At 46.4% G+C, this 21,424-nt stretch overlaps 3 protein-coding genes across 11 annotated transcripts in view; 1 reads left to right on the top strand and 2 right to left on the bottom strand.

The window, feature by feature from the left end:
* Positions 1-4,577: 4,577 nt before the first annotated feature.
* Positions 4,578-8,599, bottom strand: arl4aa (ADP-ribosylation factor-like 4aa). 7 transcript variants are annotated; one of them, XM_086217740.1, is made up of 4 exons: positions 8,463-8,593; positions 7,656-7,767; positions 7,132-7,233; positions 4,578-6,017 (listed from the first exon to the last, which is right to left on the bottom strand). In XM_086217740.1, exon 4 carries the CDS (start codon positions 5,914-5,916, stop codon positions 5,314-5,316), a length of 603 nt encoding a protein of 200 aa, XP_086073866.1. In that variant the 5' UTR covers positions 5,917-6,017; positions 7,132-7,233; positions 7,656-7,767; positions 8,463-8,593; the 3' UTR covers positions 4,578-5,313. The 7 variants fall into 7 exon arrangements, with proteins under 7 accessions (XP_086073866.1, XP_086073867.1, XP_086073863.1 ...); XM_086217741.1 differs by having other exon boundaries at positions 8,459-8,554; XM_086217737.1 differs by lacking the exon at positions 7,132-7,233.
* A 1,017-nt stretch (positions 8,600-9,616) lies between these two features.
* On the bottom strand, positions 9,617-12,524 carry c11h7orf78 (chromosome 11 C7orf78 homolog). Its single transcript, XM_086217072.1, has 4 exons — positions 11,179-12,524; positions 10,952-11,036; positions 10,592-10,734; positions 9,617-9,831 (listed from the first exon to the last, which is right to left on the bottom strand). The coding sequence occupies exons 1-4, from the start codon at positions 11,605-11,607 to the stop codon at positions 9,745-9,747; spliced, it is 744 nt and encodes a 247-aa protein (XP_086073198.1). The 5' UTR covers positions 11,608-12,524; the 3' UTR covers positions 9,617-9,744.
* A 6,986-nt stretch (positions 12,525-19,510) lies between these two features.
* The window catches only part of vwde (von Willebrand factor D and EGF domains), a 33,135-nt gene continuing 31,221 nt past the window's right edge, over positions 19,511-21,424 (top strand). For all 3 annotated transcript variants that reach the window (XM_086217744.1, XM_086217746.1, XM_086217745.1), the window contains exon 1: positions 19,511-19,871. In XM_086217744.1, the coding sequence (XP_086073870.1) occupies positions 19,751-19,871 (121 nt within the window). In that variant the 5' untranslated portion in view covers positions 19,511-19,750. The remainder of the gene's footprint in view (positions 19,872-21,424) is intronic.

Genomic DNA, 21,424 nt, shown 5'->3' on the forward strand with positions numbered 1-21,424 from the left:
TTTTAAGTTCAAGGTGATGTAGAATAAACGCAACGGAGCGGTCAGTTCGTGTCCACTTCTTGTCAACGTGTTCCTCAGCAGTAGTACAGAACATTCGGTCACAGGTTCTGCCCCAGCCTCCGCCCTTGTTACTGTTGAAGCGGTAAAACAATGAGAAAATTGTGTTGTTTGGGTTTTTTTTGACTTGATGTCTGCGCTCTGCCCATTGAGCGCAGAATGCATCTTCACGGCAGCACAGGATTATTGCTACTTACAGAAATTCAGACGTTTACTGAGCAGGGATCAGACTGATTAGCATATATAGAACTCCTTTAGTGAGGGCTGGACTATAAGGGATGTTCATGTAGATGAAAAGATGATTCCCTAGAGCAAGAAACTTGGTTGGAGACCTTTTGCCGTCACGGCAACACATTTGTTCAGCTGAACCGTCGCAGCGCTGCTTCCCTCATCGTTCTCTCGCTGCAATTCAAAGGATCTTGCAACCATAAATTAAAACTGCTGTAAATCCAGCGTTCATTCGTCCAGATGACATTCACAGCACCGAAGAGAGTAGCGGGAGAGCGAACGAACCCCTCCGGGAGTCTGGAAGTACAAACCTTTTGATCCCACTGTTGCTTAATGCGTCATCAATTATCTTGAGTCATTAAATTGTTGTTTTTGGGGGTTTTTTTATGGAAAGAAAGTCCTAAAAAAACTGATAAGGAAGAAGCCCTGTATGTCTCTCTATACTAGGTGTGGCTGTGATTCATACAAATTTCACATCGTAATATAGACACGAGTCTATATACGTATATATTTCTATATGCGTACATATATATTGTGTTATGTAATATTATTGCATGTTTAGGTTCTTCAGGAGACTCCTCAGGGACTCGTGTCTCTTGGAGGGCGTGTCTCCGCTGAGGAATAATCTGACGGGGTCATTTGCAGTGCAGATAAATGAAAAAACAAAACACCTCCTTCAAATTTGCAGGAGAAAATATCAGTCTGTTCCACGTGTTCTAGCTATACAAACACACAAGAACATTTTGTACAGAATCCAGTTGCATGACTCTCAGCCTAGAAAACAAGTGCCAAACTCAATGGTGCCCGAGGCGTCACTCAGCGAGTGCTGCCGCCATCTATAAAAGCAGTAATGGGTGGGAATTCGTGCACGGATGAGCTGCTCCAAACACGCTCTTGAAGATGCTGCACTGGGCTTTTATTCAGTGTTGGGGACAATATGTCCGTGTAGAGCACACCGACTCAGGCTGATGGATTAATGGATGGCCCCCCCTCCGGACAAGAGCCTCTGTTCTCCAGGAGGATTTTTACTCGCTAAAGACTGAGACCTACGAGTGTGGCGGAGAGACACACAGGAAATGAACCTATGAATCAGTAAAGACATCCGAGTTTTCGTAACCTCCAAACACTTCAGGGTTTCACACCTGGTTCCTCTGGAGCCGAGTGTGTGAGTGTGTGTCGCCACAGCAGAGAGCAGTTTGTTTGGACACAGGTGACGGCAGCAGTCTGTCTCCATCAGCAGAAAGGGTGGTCTCGGTTCGCTTCCTTTCGCACCCTGAAGCAGTTTGTTTGTATTGAGATGTCAGCCAACTGAAACAACCACAGGCTTCAGGACGCTCACAAGGGCAAATACTTCCTTCAGCAGAGAAAAGGTTCAACAGCAGCACTTCGTAGTACCAACAGCCAATATTTGACGGTGATTTGCAAGGACAAAAACTATAAAACACTTGAGATATTTCTGAGACTCGTAGTACCCCACCAGATCAGAGCTGAATACAGGGATGTTTCTAAATTCTGCAGGGTGAAGATTATTACTGAATGTCTCATTTGTCTATTTTTGTGAGGGCGAACAGGCGGGTCAGTGGTTAGGGTGATTATTTTTGTACAAAAACACATGGCAAAATTGATAAAATAGCTGCATGTAAAGCTACGAATGTATCTGCCAGATGTTTTTACACATTTTAACCGTGCCCCTTCAAATATGTCATAAAATGACCCCCTCTCACGTGGGCGGGTTTTGGAGGAATGAATGACGCCACCCTGAGGCGAAGCCCTCCACCCATGAAGGAGTGACTTTGCTCACACATGGCATTTTTTTACCGCGGTGGAATGATGACAACTGTTGCCGCGTGAACACGGACGCAGCAGTTGTCATTCCAGCGTCTGAATGGAGTGAAACACGTTGAATCTACTTGGCAAAAGCAAGACGAGGGGAAGGACATTGGATTAATGAAGTAGTCAGTAACTAGCAGTAATCCCCTGGTGAGTACTTCAGCACATCAAAGGAAATGACCTGAAGTACATACAAAGGGGGAGAGAACACACACACACGCACACACACACACACACACACACACAAGGCTGCAGAGGCTTGACAAGTACAGGAAACAGAGTCAGGAAAAGTGTGAGCGTGCCTTTGCCCTCTCGGTTTCCTTTCTTGGTAAACAAGTTGGGAAGAGCCGCAGGATTATTTAACACATCGACACAAAGACGCCATCCATCAACATCTGACTGAAATGGGGCGCGCGCTGGGAGTTTAGTGGCCACGCAAAAATCTGACGATCCAGCCTGGTCTCCTGCGCCCTCGTTTCCTTCCTACTATTCCTGTTCAACTCTGCCTTTGGCTGTTTGACTGAGTCCTTTTAAAAAAGTAAAAAAAAAAAAAAAGCTACAATTTTATACGGTACAAAATTGCAATGCAAATAATAAAATAAAGCCACTCAGAGTTTGATTCTGTTGAAATGTTTCTGCTCTATGGGGCTGCGTCTGGCTTTGCACCATAATTAGTGTCCCGAGTGATCGATGAAGTTGTCTGGCGGTGATGAGGACATAATTACAGGTGCTTGCAAGAAACAGCAGGTTAGGAGATCCATCTCCGAGTCGAACAGTGGCGTGTTCCGTGTGACCTGTCATTCAGGGTGTGAGGCAACATCCCATCATTCTTGCGTGTTTCTGCTTGTCATTCCGTTGTGACACCATCGTACGCAATGCCTCATTTCTACTCAGGCAACAGCACGGACACCCAGAGTGCATAAATTCATGTATTGAATACGCCCCAACAACGCTCTAGGGCCAGCGCTAACTAGCCTGTGCTAAAAGGCTCTTCTGCATTTTCCAACAACTACCAGTAGACATGTGACTGATAGCAATAGCCTGTTAGCTAGCGCCTAGCCTGTTAGCTTGATAATGCTGGCACACTGGAGGAGGCTGCAGACCCAAAGAGGCTCAAGCTGCCACCCTTAGCATCACTTGTTCACGTCCCCATCTGTCCATCATTCTCTCTTTATCTCTGTCCCTCTCTTTCCTTCTGTCTCTCTGTCTTCCTCCATTATCTGTCTTTGTCTCTGTCCTGCTCTCCTGCTCCCCACCCCCACTGATCCTGGATCTGCCCCACCTTCCTGCCTGGTAAAGGAAGGTTCTGGTGGCTGCTGCTGCAGGATGTGCTTGCTGATGGAGAATTGTTGGGTGGAGGTTCATTGAAGGCATGAGGTGCTGGACCTGCTCTACTTGGAAAGAGTCAGGACAGAACTTTGGTTGGGGTTTGGCGCCGTACAAATAAAACTGACTTGACGTTGTCCACACTCCTTGTTTGTATGTTGAATGTTTTGTGTGTCCTTGTGATTTTTGTGCTGTCCCTGTCGGAAGGATTTCTTTTTCCACTTTAGCAACGCTCACTATCCTGGGCTGAGACGAAGTTCTTGACCATTTGAAACCTGCAGCAAAATTTTTCAGTTCACTTGCGCAAACAAGGGAGATCAGGAAGGTTTCAATAGGAGATGTACCGACTTCCTGAGTATTATACGGCAACAGGAAGTGAGGCGTCACCCAGCACGTCACTGCCCAAGGCGTCTGTGGGAACCATTGCCTGATGGGTCTGGACAGATCGCGGTTTTACAATGAGAAACGTGGATTCATCAAACACCTCCAGATTTTATTTTTCATGGTGCTGGATTTTGTTGCTGCTGTGTAAAGACACAGATAAGAACAAACCACATTCGTGACTTTGTGAAAATTGTATTTTGTCAGAGGAAATCAGCAAATTGCAGTTACATTTTTTACAGATACGTGAACTCTGGTGCTAATGGGGTTTCTATTTCCAAATGCGGGCCACCCGTTCCCGAGAGGCAGCATGATCGCCCCGTATCAAGGTCATAATTATCACATTAAACTGGAACAGATATTTGTGGATCAGCCAGTGCAAACTACCAATCAGCATCACACAGTTATTTCAGAGAGAACCAGCTGCTGCTCCGGCCTGCTGGGCTCACTGGTATTAATTGAACAAACGGCATTAATAAACTGTGCTCCACATCCCTCCAACAGTTTAAAAATACCGTGAACAGAGACCCGGCCCTCGCTGCGACCCGCCCCAGCCTGTCGTACCGGCCTACAGACCGCCCCGACTACATTTTAAAGCCCCAAGGGAAGGCAGGTCTCTGCACGCCGCGGCGCATTTGCACCGAAGCAGCCAGACGGCCAAGCTTCCAGGGACGTTTGTTTGCTGTTGCTATCACGTTATTAACGCCCAAAATACTGCATCATTTGAATAACAGCCTCAACACCACTGTCAGCAGTGCTCTAAATACTTTTTATTTAGCGAAACTTAATGCATAAACTCTAATGACAATGTGGCCTCCAAGGACCAGCTACTGTACAGTTGTCTGAACATTTCTGGAGAATCACACACACACACACACACACACGACAGGATCTATTTAAAACCTGTAAACTCGACGAGAAGTGATCATCTAAAGTGCTCTTGGAAAAAGAAACTAGGGTGAATAAGACAGCAACCAAACCGATAAGAATAATAATGATGCAATGATGCACAACAGTACTTTACTTTCACAGAGAAAGTCTAGTGTAAAACATACAAAACGGTAAAGTAAAACTGGTGTCGACATCACCGCCCCTCTGACGCTCATTCCTTTACCAAACTCAACTAGCTCAGGTCTTAAATTATTTTTGGTGATATTGTTTGGAACCATTAATGAATCATACAGCACCCTAAAAACATCTCCCGTCACCCCTCCGGACCCCCGAACCCTCAGCGCACTTGAACCATAGAAACTCTTCAGCTCCACCACACATGTCAGAAACTCTCTTCTTCATACTGTATTCCTTTAAGTGTCACTTCCTCATCAACAGCATCGTCACAACACTCAGACAGGGAATCTGAAAACTTGGGTTTGGACTGATAAAACTCAGCGCTGGATCTGGACTCCGACGCGGGCGCTTGTGTCCACCCAGGAGAGCAAACTCTAGTTTCCTTCACTCTTCATAAAACTGCAGACGAGTCTTTTTGAAAGTTTATCTCTTCTTCCTCTGCTGCCGCAGGACCTTTCTGTGTTTCAGGATCAAGTCGTGGAGTCTGTCCAGGCCCTCCCTGAGCCCGTCACCTATGATGGCGCAGGCCGGCTGCAGGTGCCAGGGGGTTGCGGGGCTCAGCTCCTTCAGCGCCAGCAGTTTCTCTATCTCCGCCAGGCCCAGAGAATGCCTCAAGTCCTGCTTGTTGGCCACCACCAGCAGGGGCACCCCCTGGTTTTCTGAGATCTTGGCAATTTTATGGAGCTCAGTCTTGGCCTCCTCCATGCGCTCTGCATCCACAGAGTCCACCACAAAGATTATGCCATCGGTGCAGCGCGTGTAAGACTTCCAAAGGGGGCGGAGCTTCTCCTGGCCACCCACGTCCCAAAAGTGGAACGTTACAGTCCTGTGGCCCCCCAGAGACACTTTGACCTTCTCTGCATTAAAACCTTTGGTGGGCACCGTGTTGACGAACTCATTGAACTGGAGCCTGTACAAGACGGTGGTCTTCCCTGCCGAGTCCAGGCCGAGGATGGCGATGTGAAAAGACTGGAAGAGCGGGATGCTTGAGAGGAAGCTAGGTTGTTCCGACAATCCATTCCCCATCTTTCCTCATGAGGAAGGACTGGTGATTTGGGAGATTTGATCCAACTGCGCAGCGATAATCCTCAGTGTCACTTATAATCCAAAATGACAGCAGCAATAACCTGAAAGCATATTGCACATGTTATTGAGGGGGAAACACGGGCTTAGAAAGGCTGTAAAACTGCTCTAATCTGCCTTCAATTTTAACAGCGGATCAAATGACTGTGACCAGCGGGTGACGAGGCAGTGAGTGACTAACCTACCAGGAATCATCACCCAATGGAAGCTGCACTCAGTTCAGCTCAGCTTTTTTTGTTGTTGTTGTTTCTTTTGTTGCTAACATTTTCTGGGCTGCAAACTACAAACTCGACAAAACTCACAGCACCAGACGAACCAAGCGAGCTTCCACCTGCAGTCCCCAAAAACCAAAAACCCCACCGGTTCGTCTTTGTCTCGGCTTCAGTTGGGATTACTGGAAACAACTGGACAAGGGATGCGCAATTAAAATCGGCGCCTCTGCATTTATTCCCCAGGCGAGTCACTGGTTATATTTTGATGGCAAATACCGACATCAGCCAACAATTTATGATTTATGGGCTTTTCCAAATTTTGTAAACGAAGAAAAATGGAATTTTTCTTCTTCAAATGCGTTTTTCATAAAAAGTAAAAAATGTGAATGCAATGAAAGAACAGAAAAACACTTTACACAGCTTGACATCAGTGAACAAATCAGTTGTGAGACATCTGCATATCAGATATCCACCAAAAAAAACAAAACACGCATCCCGAAATTTTACAGCCTCAAAACAGAAGTTCCTTCCGCCTCAGACTGCGCTGAAGAAACGCAATGAATTGTGGGATCGTTCAGTATGTCACAGGAAGGTCAGCACGCGTAAACAGCCATTTTTTTTTTTTTGCTATGAAAGTATAAACATATACTGCACGTACAAAACACACATAATCCTTGGCTGGATTTTTACCAGTAGCAGGTCAGACTGGTGTCTGACAAAAGTGTCCTGGGGTGACTGGAGCAAGCTGAACGCGTAGCAGATATGACGTTTAGGGACACTGATAAACGCGGCGAGTGAAGGCGCAACTCCCAGAGGACCTGATGGACTCACAACTCATCTGACGAGATGGGTGTCGCTGCCGCATCAGCATTAATGGAAGCTAATCAAGCAACACTGGGGTTAATTATTAGCCATGTTCCAGGAACACCAGCAGCAACGGACTTACCAGCCCCTCCACGTTCTTTCCCAATGTAGAGAGAAGCTTGTACACAAATCTGTCATTCCCGAGCAGAGAGGAGGAATGTGACGGTGCATCCCGGGGCAGCTGCTGGTGTGACCGGGAGACTTTGATTAGCTCAACTCAAATATTTTATCACAGGTATGGAGAAGCCTTTACCAGTAGGAACACACCGTCACGGAAATGCTCCCCCACCCCACCCCCCCGGGCTGGAACGAGGCTAAAACAGAACCTCATCTATTTCTTATCACAGGTCACTACACGTTGGTGGAATGTGGATTTTACAGGCTCCGTATGTTTGCTAAATAGTGTAGAAAATAACCTGTTCTCCACCGTGTTGAGCCACGTGAACGCGCACGATCTTGCATCAGTTGATATGTCACACTGATACTGTAGTAAACCACCGAATCCTTCTACAATGCAGTACTCGCTGCAGAGGGCTGGCACCTTGAATCCACCACCGTACTGACATGGCAGGTGAACAAACACCCACGGCTCGGCTGGTCACCTACCAGGCTTTGCCATCTGTGGAGGACGAGCGTGAGACGCGTTCCAGACCACCGACGCGGTACCTCCGGCGACTGCGCCCTTTAATGTTCAAGTCCGGGTGTACATTCCCACCTCCTATTTTCAGATAAAAACAAAAACAAGGTCAGAAAAAGGCTCCTCTCCACCGACCGTCACACGATATGTGCCTGCCCTCGGCGTCCCGTGTGGATCTACCGCTGATGACGCTGCTTTGCGGGAGCCGCCTTGGATCCACGCCCACATGCACACTGCGGCCGCACGCGATTGGCTCGCCACCTTTTGCCTCCGTCATCTGATTGGCTAACAGAACTGTCAATCACTAGTGTGCCCGGGAACGAGGATCACCTGTTGCTCCTGTGTGGGTTCCACTTTTTTTCCACGTTAATACTTCACCGCAGTTTGGCCGCAACTCGTGTGTTTAAAGTTAACATCCCGATTAAAGAGAGCCGACGGAGCCCCGACAAACCGACTCAGCTCCCTGAAAACCTCTCTCCGTCGGTAGAAAGTCGCACTTAAGGATTCAAAACCCGACGTCGCAGGCATTTTGATGGCGTCCACGGCGAGTTTCAACGAACAATAAAACTACAAATGACAAGTCTGAGGCCACGCGTGTTTGTTCTCGACGTCCGCGTGTTTTTATTCTATTGTGGATTAAATACCAATCTGATAACCACGTTAACAAAAAAGAAGAAGAGGCGTAACTGTGCGCCGTAGTGACACCTTTCAGGGGCTAAGCTAGCAGCTAACGTTAGCAGCCAGTAAAACACACGGTGAAATTTAAACCTACCTACCGTGGCTTCAGCTCGGCAGTCGGCTTGGTTTCCCTTTCTCGATATGCGTGTGTGTGTGTGTGTGTGTGTGTGTGTGTGTGTAGCACCGCCCCGTTGGCCTGCGTGTTTGTGTTTGAAATGATTGGTCGGGGGGGGGCAGGAAAAGCCTCCCCGCAGGACCATCGTCCATCAAGCACCACAAACACTGGCTGGCCCGGGTTTATGTAACCTGCCTTTGTTTGTTTCACTCCTGTCATTTCCACACAGATTGCTTGTTTCTATTAATTCATTCAGTTATTTTTAATTATAGGAAACAGAAAACAAAATGTGTGTCAGCCCCAACAAGTCAGGTCACGAGCACACCTGAGAAGCTGATATATTTTTGCTGGGGTTTTGTTGTTTTCCATGAACTGGAACGCTGAGTTTATTGAACTGCGTGACTGAGGTTGTGCACATCTTGAACTTTTTGTGGGTGAGTCACACTCTACTTAGCTGTTCTTGTTTTTTGTGGGGGCTCCGTCATGCTTCGTCATCCCAGCTTCCTGCGAACTGTAAAACGTGGACTGCGTTATCAACTTGGACGGCGATCAGAGACGAGCTTCCTGTTTTGTTTTGCTTTCTTTTCTTTTGTTTTCCACGTTTGAGGACTTTTGGTGCCCTCTGGGTATTTGACACTTGAAAAAAAAAATAATGACCAAATATCTTTATTATCTTTAGACTTTTTCATGATTATAGATTCAAAAAAAAAAAAAAAAAAGGATACCAGGGGATTCAAAGAAGTGGAACGCATGGCAGTGTTTGCATCACGCAGTTTCACGCGGCGAATGATATTCTTTTGGTTTTATATTTAGTGTGCGACTCATGTGCGGAGCCGCAGATGGTTCATTAAAGGCAGCTATTCCAGATATGCTTCCAACATGTGCAGGCTTCGCGCGTTTCCAATGTTTGGGGTTCCGAAGCAGCAGCTGCTGGTGGGCTTCACGAGGCCGTGTTGTGACCTTCCTGACATCAGCCCCTGCATGTCTTCTGCCTTCGAAGTCCAGGCTAAAATAACCCGTAATTATTCTGCGCTTTCAGCTGTCACTCAACGAAGCATAACTGTTTGACACTGAAGCAAATACAGAACGCAGGCGAGTAAAGGAGCAAACACAGCAGAGATAAACTGTCGTAAAAAAATCACACAAAGGAGCTGCCATGTCTGCATCGTGTTTAATTTTAATTTTACATCGTGATCGCCTGTTCGTATCGTCTTCCACTTGGAGATGAACGCCGATAAACGCGGGGAACTCAAAAGAGGAGCTCCTCATGACGGCTTTTTCCAGGTTCTCGTGAGTTTTTCTTCCACACGGTCCAAGAACGCGCTGTACGCTCCTCTCCTCCGCCGGTGTCTCTGTGAAACAGACGACGTTAGTACAGGTAATGATGATGACAATTTAAAAAAAAAAAAAACTTTATTGAAATATGTTTTTGAGAGACAAAAATAAAAGAATGTGTATGATAATGGAGAACCAAAGAGACGCGAGATGAGATTATGATAAACATCAAAGTAGAGGAATCATTTTGCAATAAAAATCCAACCAATAAAACGAGTAAAAACAATTAACTGAGGAAATCCCGTGAATAAATAAGACAGAAGATTTAAAACAAAAAACAAAACTGCAGACGGGCGTCTGACTATGTTGGCACAGGTGTTTTATCAAAGTTGGAAAAAAAGGAAATCAGGTTGATATTTAAATCCATCACTGGGACCTAAAACCAACAACAAAAAGATCATTTTTGATGGTTTAATAATGCGGCTTCGTCCCAACAAAACATCAGCGTCCGCTGCGGTCAGAGCTCTCCGCCACACTGTGACCTTCTACCTTTACATTCCAGCCGGCGTCCGGGTCCTGACGTTACTGAAGGGCAGCAGCGTTCAGCCCCACATCACTTGTTAAATATTCTTTTACGTCCTCTTATGCCTATCAAACTAACTCCTCTCAGTCCGTCGTCCAGCGCGGTCTTAATACGCCAGCACGTGACTCCACTGGGGAGGAAAGTCGATGCTGGCCTGGATATTTTAACAGCACACGACATGGACGATGACGCACGTTTGTTTTGGCATCATTAAAAGTTGCCTGCTCCCCCCGGAGAGGAGAGGATCTACTGACCGTGTAGGAGGCTGACTTTGGAGGCCAGGGCTGCCGAGGGAGGATGAGCCTGGCATCCCATCTGGGCTCTGCAAGTTTATGGGTGTCCATCTTTGCCCCGCTGGCCCTCACACACAGGTCTGAGTCAGGTCTGGTGGTCCCCACTGGAAAAAGAAACCCATGCGTTCATTTGTGGGTGCAGATTCTGTCTCCAGTCATGATCCAACATGAACACACAAAATAAAAAACAGGCTTTTTTTGAAAAAACCAAAAAAACCCAAAGTATTCCTCCTCTTGTGACTAAATTTGTCTCAGTGAATCACATCGTTGGAAGCAAAAGAAGAAGCATCAGTCCAAACCCATCAGAGCCGGTCCACTCACTGATATCCAAGTGCTTCGATTTTAAACCCAGGTTGGCAGGGTCCCTCTGGAACCAGGTGTCCATGTCTGGGAGGTCTTCATCAAGCTGAGAGGGGTTAAGACAAGTTCACTGTTCAATTTCTTTCAGCGTGCCGTCAGCGCCATCTTGTGATTCAAAAATAATACTACAATCTGACTGTAGCGGTGCCACTATTTTTTCAATTCTACTTGCGTTTGCAGACGCTCACCGGCCTGAAGTCATGGGGTTTGGGGTTCCTGTAAGGCTCAGCTGGGAGTTTCCCCGTCTTGACAAACATCAGTTCAGTCTCCAGAGCATCTGGAGCCCGGCGAGACGCGATGAACCTCGGAGGTTCTTTCCTCCCATCACTCCAAACAGTCGGGAGAAATATTCCAGTTCCCTGCTTCTTTTCACGGAGTCGTGGCAGAGGTGGATTTGGACGGAGCTTTTTGTTTCCCCCCCGAGGAACTGAAGTAGACTTGTACAGTCGAAGAGAGAAATCTGGTGGTTTGATGCTCCACACGTCACACTGGCACGCCAACCGTGGAAGCAGGAACCTCTTGCCTCTCTCAGTGGAGAGTTCCTCGTTTGCAGAGAACTGGATCTTATCTTCAAAGCTGATGGAGGACAGCGGGTGCAACAAACCATCTGGAGCCATCCTATAAATCCTGCGCTCACCTTCATCCCTCCCGGCCTCGCATGCTCAGCTCCGCAGACGCGTTTGTTCTCACGCCAGGGACGCGAGGACCCCCTGGAGAGAGTCGCCCACTGGGTGGCACAAGGGTTGGCTGCAGACACAGTAAAAGTGCTGCTTGGTAACCAGCACTCCCAGTCTTAACGAAAAGATTTACCTTGGGAGGACTGAGCTGAGCAGGACGCTCAACATAAACAGGAGCTTAGCAACAGAGCCAACGACGCGCCCTCTGAGCACAAACGCAGCTTGCGGTCTTAAGGTACCCGCAAAGAGTGGGAGCGCACGTCGGTTCGGATTCGCAAACACTCCCGCTCAACCACGTCAGAGGCGGCGGCGGGAAGACTCAGCCCCAGCATGCAGGGAAGTTCACTTGGGCTAAATTATTACCACCGTAATTTAACAAAAAAAAAAACCAAGTTCGCCTAAAACAGCAGGATAGAGGGGCGAACCGCGCTTCTGCTGTGCCGTCAAGCTACCCTGCCTCCTGGTGTCAGAACGCTTCAAAAGTTCCTCAAAAACTGATGACGGCTGAGCAGCACCGAATCCTCCAAACCAGTCAGAGGCTGGATGGTGCGTTTGGCTGATTAAAAGTTACCTTGAGGTATCCGGCCAATCACAGCACAGCTCACGCCTCGTTTTGGACAAATGAGGTCAATGTGGATACAAGCAGGCAGCCAATCAGCGAAGAGATGGTCCTGACGTTTTAGCGTTAGCTTCAAAGTATGAAGTGCCATGTAATTTTTTTCCCCCCCAGCATGGTAACATCATGGACTTTTGTACAGATTGTTTTGGTCGATGGCTTAATTAATCTAATTTAAAAATGTGAATCCCTGAAGCTTGGTGTTGCGTTGACGCCGCCTATCGGTTGCCACGTGAATTGCTTCTGTCGCTGCATCTCCTCCACGCACCTTAAAAACTGAATTACTTCAAACCCTGAACTGCAACCCTCCACTTTAACCTCTAAAGTTTTATCCAACATGTACAACCTGTTGCCCCCCCCCCCCCCCCATAAATCATAAACTAATCGACAAATCTTCCTCTGGATCTTCTTCCTCTGTGACTTGTTTTAGTGTCTGCTTTGTCTTCAGCACGCTATTTTTACGACTCCTCCACGTAGTTTGCTCCATCCAGGTGGAATTTTGTGGCTGTGTGTCTTTTTCTGTCAGCTCTGATCTGAACTCTCCAGGCTGAGCGTCCTCTTTTAGCTGTGTCTCTGTACGGTGTCGTTATTGGAGTCCTACTCTCTCTCCGCCAGGCCGGGCCTTTCCTGACTCACCACCCTCCGGGACTACCACGAATGTGAGGTGGCGCTCGTGTCCTTGAACTCCGTCTGACTTGCTCTTCCGTGTGAACGGGCTGTCCATTGAGGGCCTCGAGCGGCTCTGACGTCAGGCTCACTCAGCAGACCAGTTTTGCGCTCGTGTCAGGTCTGAGGGCCAGGACCGCTCCGTCCACTTGTCCTGCTGCACTCTGTTCACACCAGAACCATCGGTCTCTGCGGGCGGGTTTCTTCCTGTGTCACCACGCGCACCAGCAACGTGTCAGTGGGAGCATTTTCTTCAGTCCCTCCTCTTTGCTTTGTTTCCCTGTAGAAAAGCAGTGTTTTTACAGAGCGGCTCTGTCCCCTACGCTCCTTACAGCCTTTATTTGGAATCCATCCACAGCGTCTGGCTGCTTCAAACTCGCACAACTTCTGTAGTGGAACCACGGCTGGTTCCTTTTTCATTGAAACAAGACATAGGTTTCTCTAGATTTCTGTGCAAAGAACACAAACCCACATGTTGGTGCTCTCCAGTGACATCATGTGTGTAAGAGTAGAACTCCTTCACATTAAAAAAAAGAGTTATTTCTAAGTAATTACATGAAATGCTACTCAATTCACAAAACACCATGTTGTAATTTCCAACAGTGTCCAGCAGATGGCAGCAGATGGCAGCGTGGCAGAACTACCGCGAGAGCAGGCAGTTTGTTTCTCTCAGCAATTTAAGAAGCGGTCGCAAAGCTCAGACATAGACAGCAAATACGGCTGAAAAAAAATAAGTAGATGCAGCCAAGAGGGAGCAAGCAAGGTTGAGGTTTGGTCACATGACTTTAAAATAATTAACTGGAATGTAGTGAGATGAAGTGTGGAGATGATGCACGCGCATCTCCCCTGGTGATAACCTGTGCGAGCTGAACAGTACACAGACTGGTCTGATCCAGCATGAAGCTCCCGCATGAGCTTACGCTCTAGCCAATCACTGTCAAGGCCCAAATGCATCACGAGATGTCAAATAATTGAAGGAAATCGGCCAGCGTGGTCAGAGAGGTAGTCAGCAGTACAGCCAGGCTGCACGCAGGGGTCGATCCAGACAGCTGTTGTCTCTGTGTTTACTGCAGACAACAAAAGGCAAAAAGGAAACTTGAGCTGAGAGCAAATTGACCTGCTGCCCCTGTAAATCCAGCAGCCTCCACTTTCAGAGGTTCATTTTGACCTCTGACCTTTCAGCTCTGTGTCTGACAGAGTCCCACCTTTGTATCCGCTGACATTTACAGCCACCGTGCAGCCAGAAGCAGCTCAGCTGAAACAATGATGGGAACGTTTGTCCAGTGTGACAGCCCGCGATGCTACAGCGGAGACGCCTCGACGTCACTCCGACGACACGATGGAGCCTGTTTGAGTTGCAGTTGGAAGGCGGAGCAGTCCTAACGGAACACACGGAACCTCGAATGTTGTTTGAACATCGTCACAGACACAGGAGAGGCAAAGTTTGTGTTTTCAGCACTTTTGCAGAGCTGAGCGATGCTTGGTAGGTACAAAAAACATAAAAATACCACAATAAATCACAGCACCCACAGACGGAGATGAGAACCTCAGTTTTATCAGAGGAAGACTGAAGGAAGTGGTTGGTTTTCTCAGGTTTGACAGATAAATCCAACTAAATATTGTTTGACTGACAATAGTAGAAAATAGCTTAGAGGAGGCTTGTAAATAAATAAAAAAAAAAAAGGGACCCAAAACAGGACCTGGGGAACGCCACAGGATGAGGCTGCTGACATCCATGGACCCCTCCTCCAGCTAGATGAAGGGGTGAGCTGTCAATCAAAAGATGTTCAATTGTGCGTTTTCATCTTTCTTTTTTTTATGAGGTAAATATTTTGTTTTTAATGCACCTGTTGACCAATTTTTGGTGCTTTTTTGGTTTTACGTCTTGGATGTTTTCTCATAATCCCCCCCCCCCCCCCATGCTTAGGGGGAATTATTTTATGATTGAGAAACATTTTTGTAGGATAAAAAAGGTAAACATTGAAAGAAGAAGTTAGCGCTCAACAAAGCAGTTGTCCTTTTTTTTGGGGGGGGGGGGGATTCAAATTTTTTCACCAGCAACTCACCTCCCTACAGCTGCAGTTTTTAGCCATGTTCAACTGTAATCCTGTAACCAACAAAATACCAGAATCCTGCCAGAGTGACCGTGCAGACATTGCATTGTTGGTGGGTGGTGTGGTGTGGTCAGTCCGGGTGGGGGTATGTGATGGGAGGCTGGATGTCGGGGGTAGAGGCAGGAATAACTCCTGTCATGACCCAGCTGTTCAGGGGCTGCTCTAGACCTAAACACCTCTTGCGGTGACACGTCACACCAACACTCAGCAGTCCTGAGTCTGTCCTCATTTTTCAGACAATAACCTGAATAAAAAAGCCTGATGTGTGTTTGCCGGCTGTGCGCGCGCCCCCTTGGAAGCTGCCGATCCCAAATCTGAGCGCTTTTACTTCAACATTTTCGACCGTGATCGCCTAGATCACAACTCGGGATCGTCTGTGCAGTTTTGAACATTTCTACTCTTGCTCTCACACCATTTGTTTATGTGGTGACAAGGTGCTCCCTTCCTCTCTGCGGGGGCCCAGTGACGCCCGTTACCCCGTAAGCACTTTTGAAGGACCAGGACAACTTTTTTTTTTTGGGGGGGGGGGGTGCTATTGTTCCCTTTTATGCTCTGCGCTGCGTTAATGAGCTGAAACCCAAAGAAACCAGCAGACTGTAGTTATCTTAGCAGGGCTGTGCCCACCACTGGAACTACTGTCCCGTCTGGCTGCGGTGATGTAATGTAGCACCTCCAAAGGCGGCGGACGAAGAAAATAGTCGTTGACGACTACAAGAGCGGCAGCTGCTGCCAATCACGGCCGAGTTTGTAAGAGATGAGAGGGAGGACGAATCAAGACCGCGATTCATCCATTCATTTATTTTACCAAGCCAGTGTCAGGGTCAGTGCCTCCTCTTGGACTGGTCCTTAGCTTTTGGATGAAAACAACTGGCTCTCCAGGGGCACCGGCCCTTTGCTGGTCTTTAACAAAGCACCGCATGCGCCATAGGTGGGGGAGGATTATTGTGAACAGCCAAAACTTTGTGACTGCCACCTTCAAAAGCCCCAACTCCGTTACATCATTCGGCATCTTCAGAAGCTAAGCAGCGGTCCACAGAGCAGATGGGCCTTGAGCTAACCGGCAACCAAGTTCAAGACTCCGGTGGATTCAAGACAATGGTGGAGACTCACGTTAATCCTGGCAAATTTTCCATTTGTCTTGGCTGCAGGCTTTATTTCATACGCCAATCTATGATGATGACTTTTGACAGAGGTACGCGAACATTTCCCTTCACTGTGCCAAGCTAACTAGCGGTCAGCGGGTCTCTGTTCCTTTCAGCCCATCATCCCAGATTACTTGAAAGCTAGAAAAAGACTTTTACCCTTTACTGAGAGTGAGGCACCTGGTGTGGCCTGTGAACCACACCGCAGACCTCCCCCTGTGCCTGTGCTGAATTATTCAGTTCAACTGATCCTTTTGACATTCATGCATGGGGAAAGAAACAACGGCAGCGAGGACACAGAGGTAAAACTGAGGAGGAGCAGTCACGGCACGATCCGGGAATGCAGATCTGGATCAGGATGTACAGTGGCCCTTTTAACACGTGACCTCTGACCTCTGCATGGCGACGGTGAAACTGCCCTACATCCCGGCTCTTCAGGATAGTTGTCATTTTAACTGTCAGCTGCAGGTGGAGGAGCGAATGGATGAATCATTCCAAATAGTTACAATTCAAGATTTTAAAAAAAAGTTCTATTTCTGCAACTGACTTCACAAAGTTGTTTTTTCTTTTCTTTTTCTGTGTTTGTGTTCTGGCTTTGTACATTTTTAGGTCGTGTAATCAGCCCTCCTGACAGAGGTAGCGGTCTAATATTTGCATTCCCTGCATCATTTAGCTGATATTACATTATTACATTTCCCGGGGGACATCCGAGCGCTGCCGTTTCTCCCATGCCGGTAAAACTGATTATAATGAGAGAAAATCGCATAAAATGAGCTTGTGCGTGGATTTAAGCATTAAATGGGGTAATTATCCCAATTTGTTTACCCTTTTCCTGCTCTCAGGGTCCAAACATGGGAGGCACACCAATACCTTGTAAGTTCACTTGACATAGATTTTTCCATCCAGGAGGCCAATTGAGATTTAATTGCTGGTTGTTGCAGACAAAAGCTCGAGGAAACAGGAAAAACAGTGGTTTAGGGTTTTTACCTGATGGCTATTCCAGGCTCTCACCAGGTTGATGGGCCAGGAGATTTATGATAGGGGGGCTATATCCCTCCTCCTCCGCCACCTGGGAGTCAAACAGCCCAGTCTGTCTCAACAAGACAGTCAGGCACCTCCGTGTTGCACGGGGAGAGTCTACGACCTGCACAGCTTCCTATTTTCTCTTAAAATCTGCAGAAATACTCGGGTTTACTCCACCCACACAATGTTGTTTAACTGAGCTGGATGAAACATTACCGTTTATTTAAAGTGTTTGTTTCAGTTTCATAAATGACGCTTGTGCCTGACACACATTGTCAGCAGTGGTCTGAGTGCACTTCTCGTCGCCTGGTGCCGTTCACAAGAAAGGATTCATTCACATAAATCCGTACGTTTGTAATACTTTGACGGCAGCGTGGCAGAACAGCCTTGTGGCTCGCTGTACTGTTTTGCCCGTTGGCGAATAAAACGCCAGACCATTCCTCAGAGCCGAGTCATCATTTCATCAGTTCCGCGAGCCCTTGACTGAGGAGATCGCTTTCAGGCCTTTTGACAGAGCCGTCCGCCGCGGCCAGGGAAACTCTACCTGACGAGCTCGGCTGCTGTTAAATCATGAGAATGGAAAGTTTGGGGGGAAAAAATGTGATATCTGGTTTATCCAAAATCCAACTCTTTGGCAGGGACAGTTTCCTTGAAAAATGCAGCTTCTGGACCATCTGTTTTAGTAGTTTGGGGCAGTGACTAATGAAACATCGCTGGTGAGTCTTTGTCGTCACACCATCAATCCACTTCTTGTCTCTGTTTAGAAACAGAGAAATAGGAGCTGAACCTGTTCACACCGACTCTGATTAGATTACGGATTGGATTTGGTTCTGATTCTCAAATGATTTTTTTTTTCCCTCCTTCCTTTGAGGACGAAATAAACACCCTTGATGTTCGGACAGTCGAGGGGATTTTGTTTCACGATAAGATTAAATCTGGTGAAAATGTCCGCTCCGCTGTGAGGTTTACATTTTCAAAACAAACAAAAAAAACGGACTATTGAGAAGCAGGATGTCCAACATGATTGATTTTGTAGAATTACATTTATGTTTATTATCTTTTTTGTCACTTCAATTAATTCGGTGATTTACTGATCAGCAACAATCCTCCTAGTTGGAGTCGTCATGTAATATTTACTGGCTCCACACATTAATATTCATACACACTCCGATGATATGTAACTATAAAAATAAAAGAGTTCATTTATTTGTTAATTAAGAAACAATTTCTTCACTAATCTATAATGACAAGATTTTAATTCCAGTAATATTAGCGATATTTAATACAGGTCATTGCGTTCCAGCCTAATTTTAGTTTAAACTAAACTCAAGCGCAGAAGATTTTTATTTCCTCCAGGAAAAAAAAACACATTTCGAAGAGATAAAAAGAAAACCCGACCCTTCCAAAAATAACAAAAGGATAAAAACAAAAACATGGAAATCCTAAGAAAGTTTGTTGGAAGTGATTATCTTGAGGTTGGACAATATGTTTCAGGAGGTATAAATATTTCCCACTTTTTATGGAGCCCTGAAGTGGCCATAGTAAGGAAAAAATGTGGCCCCAAAACATAAAATATCCCCAAAATGTATAACTTGTTCCCTCACTTTACTGTATTTGTGGCAACAAAATAACTTGGTTCCCTGAATTCAAACAAGTAGCGGCCACAAGATATGAAGTTCTGTCACTTGAATTAATTTGTGGCCTTGAGATATAACTTGTTCCCTCAATTTAAATAATCCAGTGGCCATAAAACACAACTTGTTCCCTCAATGTAGTTATCTTGAGGCCACAAGATATGACGTTCTGCCAGTTTAATTAATTTGTGGCCTTGAGATAACTTGTTCCCTCAATTTAATTAGTGGCCACCACATATGTATCTTGTTCCCTCAATTTAAATAATCCGGAGGCCAACAAAACAACCTTTTGCCTTAATCTGTGACCTTGAGATATGAATTGTTCCCTCAATGTAGTTATCTTGAGGCCACAAGATATAACACTCTTGAAGTGTAAATAATTTCAGGCCATGTGCTATCATTTTTGATCACTTTATGGCCACAAGATGAAAAAAATAAATATAACTTGTTGTTTCACTTTGTCAGAGTTCATATCTTGTTGCCTCAAAATAAATAACTTGAGGGAACAAATGATCTCTTTTAGTAAAAAAAAAAGAATTTATTTTTTCTTCTCCCTGGCCACTCCAGGGCTCCGTATACTTCCACGGGTCAAACCTTCACTCGGGGTGGTGAACTGCTCTGCAGCTCGGTGGTCCGGGGGTAGGGTGGCGCAGCTCGGGGGCAGATGTGGGCAGAGGTTTGGAGGTTCGGGTCATGGGAAGGTGCACCGCTGATGCCCCTCCTCGCACTTTGTGATGCTGCAGCACTCTGGTCAGCTGCAGTCCGGCGGCGGCGGCGGCTCGGATCATCACCACAGCGCCTTCGAGAAGCTTCTCTCAAGTCCTGAAAGACCTACGGATACTAAGCAGCCTCGCTGGCTTCGGGACGGAGAAGACCGAGGGGGAAAAAATGAGGATTCCTGGTGAAACGGTGCCGGAGATCCGTCGCAGCGGGACGATGAGCCTGGAAACAGTTGTCAAGATTCTGGGCTTTGTGTTTTTAGTCCCCAGCGCAATGAAGGCGGACGCAGGTACGTTGTAAGAGTTGGAGCACTCCTAAAATAACCAGGGGCGCCTTTTTCTAACAGAAAAAAACAAAAACAATCATACTGAACTCCTCAGAAACTGTTCTGGTGATGATGGTGACCTTGTTTGCTCCAGTTGGGGGGAAAAAAAAAACAAAAACAAGTGACCACATAAATGTTGACAAATCTAATTTAATCTGATGGTTTACTGTTAAAAAATAAAAAAAAAAAAAAACAGAAAAAGAAAGAAAATAAAAAGTGGATTTATCCATCATAGTTGTCTTCCATATCTCCAAGCTTCTTTGTGTCTGTGGCGCTGTCATGGCGAGCTCAGCCCGGTGGTGATGATGAGGAGTGAAGTGGCCAGGTGCTGAGGCTGAGGGATGCCTGCGCAGCTCTGACATCACCTGACATCTCCATCAGCGGCTTGACGGCCTGTCACCGCCGTGGCAGACGCTATCGCCTTTCACTTGACCCCTCGAGGTCACGGCAGCAGACGTGAAGCGAAGGCCAGCAGGTCTGGCTTAGTGCTGCTTCCGTCTCTTTGCTTTGTGGCCGTATACTTTTACGGTCCTGGTTCTACGGTCCCTCACACGCGTATCATAAACTTCTCACCTCTCGCCACTCAGTTTTTGACCTCACCTGTCTTCACATCAGACATTAACTATTAGACGTCACTATTTTAATTGCTAAGATGTTGGCAGTCTTAATTTGCTCATGAACTGGACCCTAAAGGTGCAATGGACAACATTTCCACCCCCGGTACAGCAGGTGTTGCTCTCACTCCTGCTGCACTAACCTATTCTACTGGTTACCAGGTTGACACAAGTAACCACACGTAGTGAGAGCTGGAAGAGCGGTAATCACACAGGCGGTTCTGGTCTGTTTTGTCATGATGTTGTCAAGTGCTATCAATAACAACATGTCTATACGGTGAAGTTAGCGACTCCTGTAACTGCTGTTGTTCGTTAGCGAACGTTAGCTTAGCCGTCCTTCAGGAAAGGGGCCTCCTCAGCTTGGCTTTTTCAGCCTCTTTTGGTCTTTCAGCTCGGACCAACGTATAAATGCTGAACCAGTTTTGACCCTTGTCCTGCTATTTCTTGGTCTGACAGTAAAGTAACTAAGTAAATAATGAGTCAATTTAGTGTCCGAACAGTTTTCAGGATCGAGGATCTACAAATTGATCCAGATTGCTCCCAAAAGTTAAAACCACCCACCTGTTCCTTGTAATATCACCATCTTATATTTCCACCAATTGTTTTATACCACATTGCAAATCATCAACAGGTGACGCTGTTGTTCACCTGCGTTTTCACGCATTTTACGTGGTATCGGCCAGCTTTGATGACCACAAAAATTGACCGTGAAGTTCTAATTGCAGGCAACATGGAGGGAAATTTAACATTTGAAATACAATTTACTTTGTTATGATACAAACTAGTTACCCTTTTACACAAATAATCTATAATTAATTTATTTTTATAGATTATTGCTTCTTAGGTATGGATTTTACTGTCATATTGTCAAGGTGGTTTTACAGCAAGTTAAATTAGCACGCA

Source organism: Aulostomus chinensis, chromosome 11 (genome assembly GCF_037954235.1).
Source record: "Aulostomus chinensis isolate RoL2024-O1b breed Wild chromosome 11, RoL_Achi_v1.0, whole genome shotgun sequence".
Lineage (NCBI taxonomy): Eukaryota > Metazoa > Chordata > Actinopteri > Syngnathiformes > Aulostomidae > Aulostomus > Aulostomus chinensis.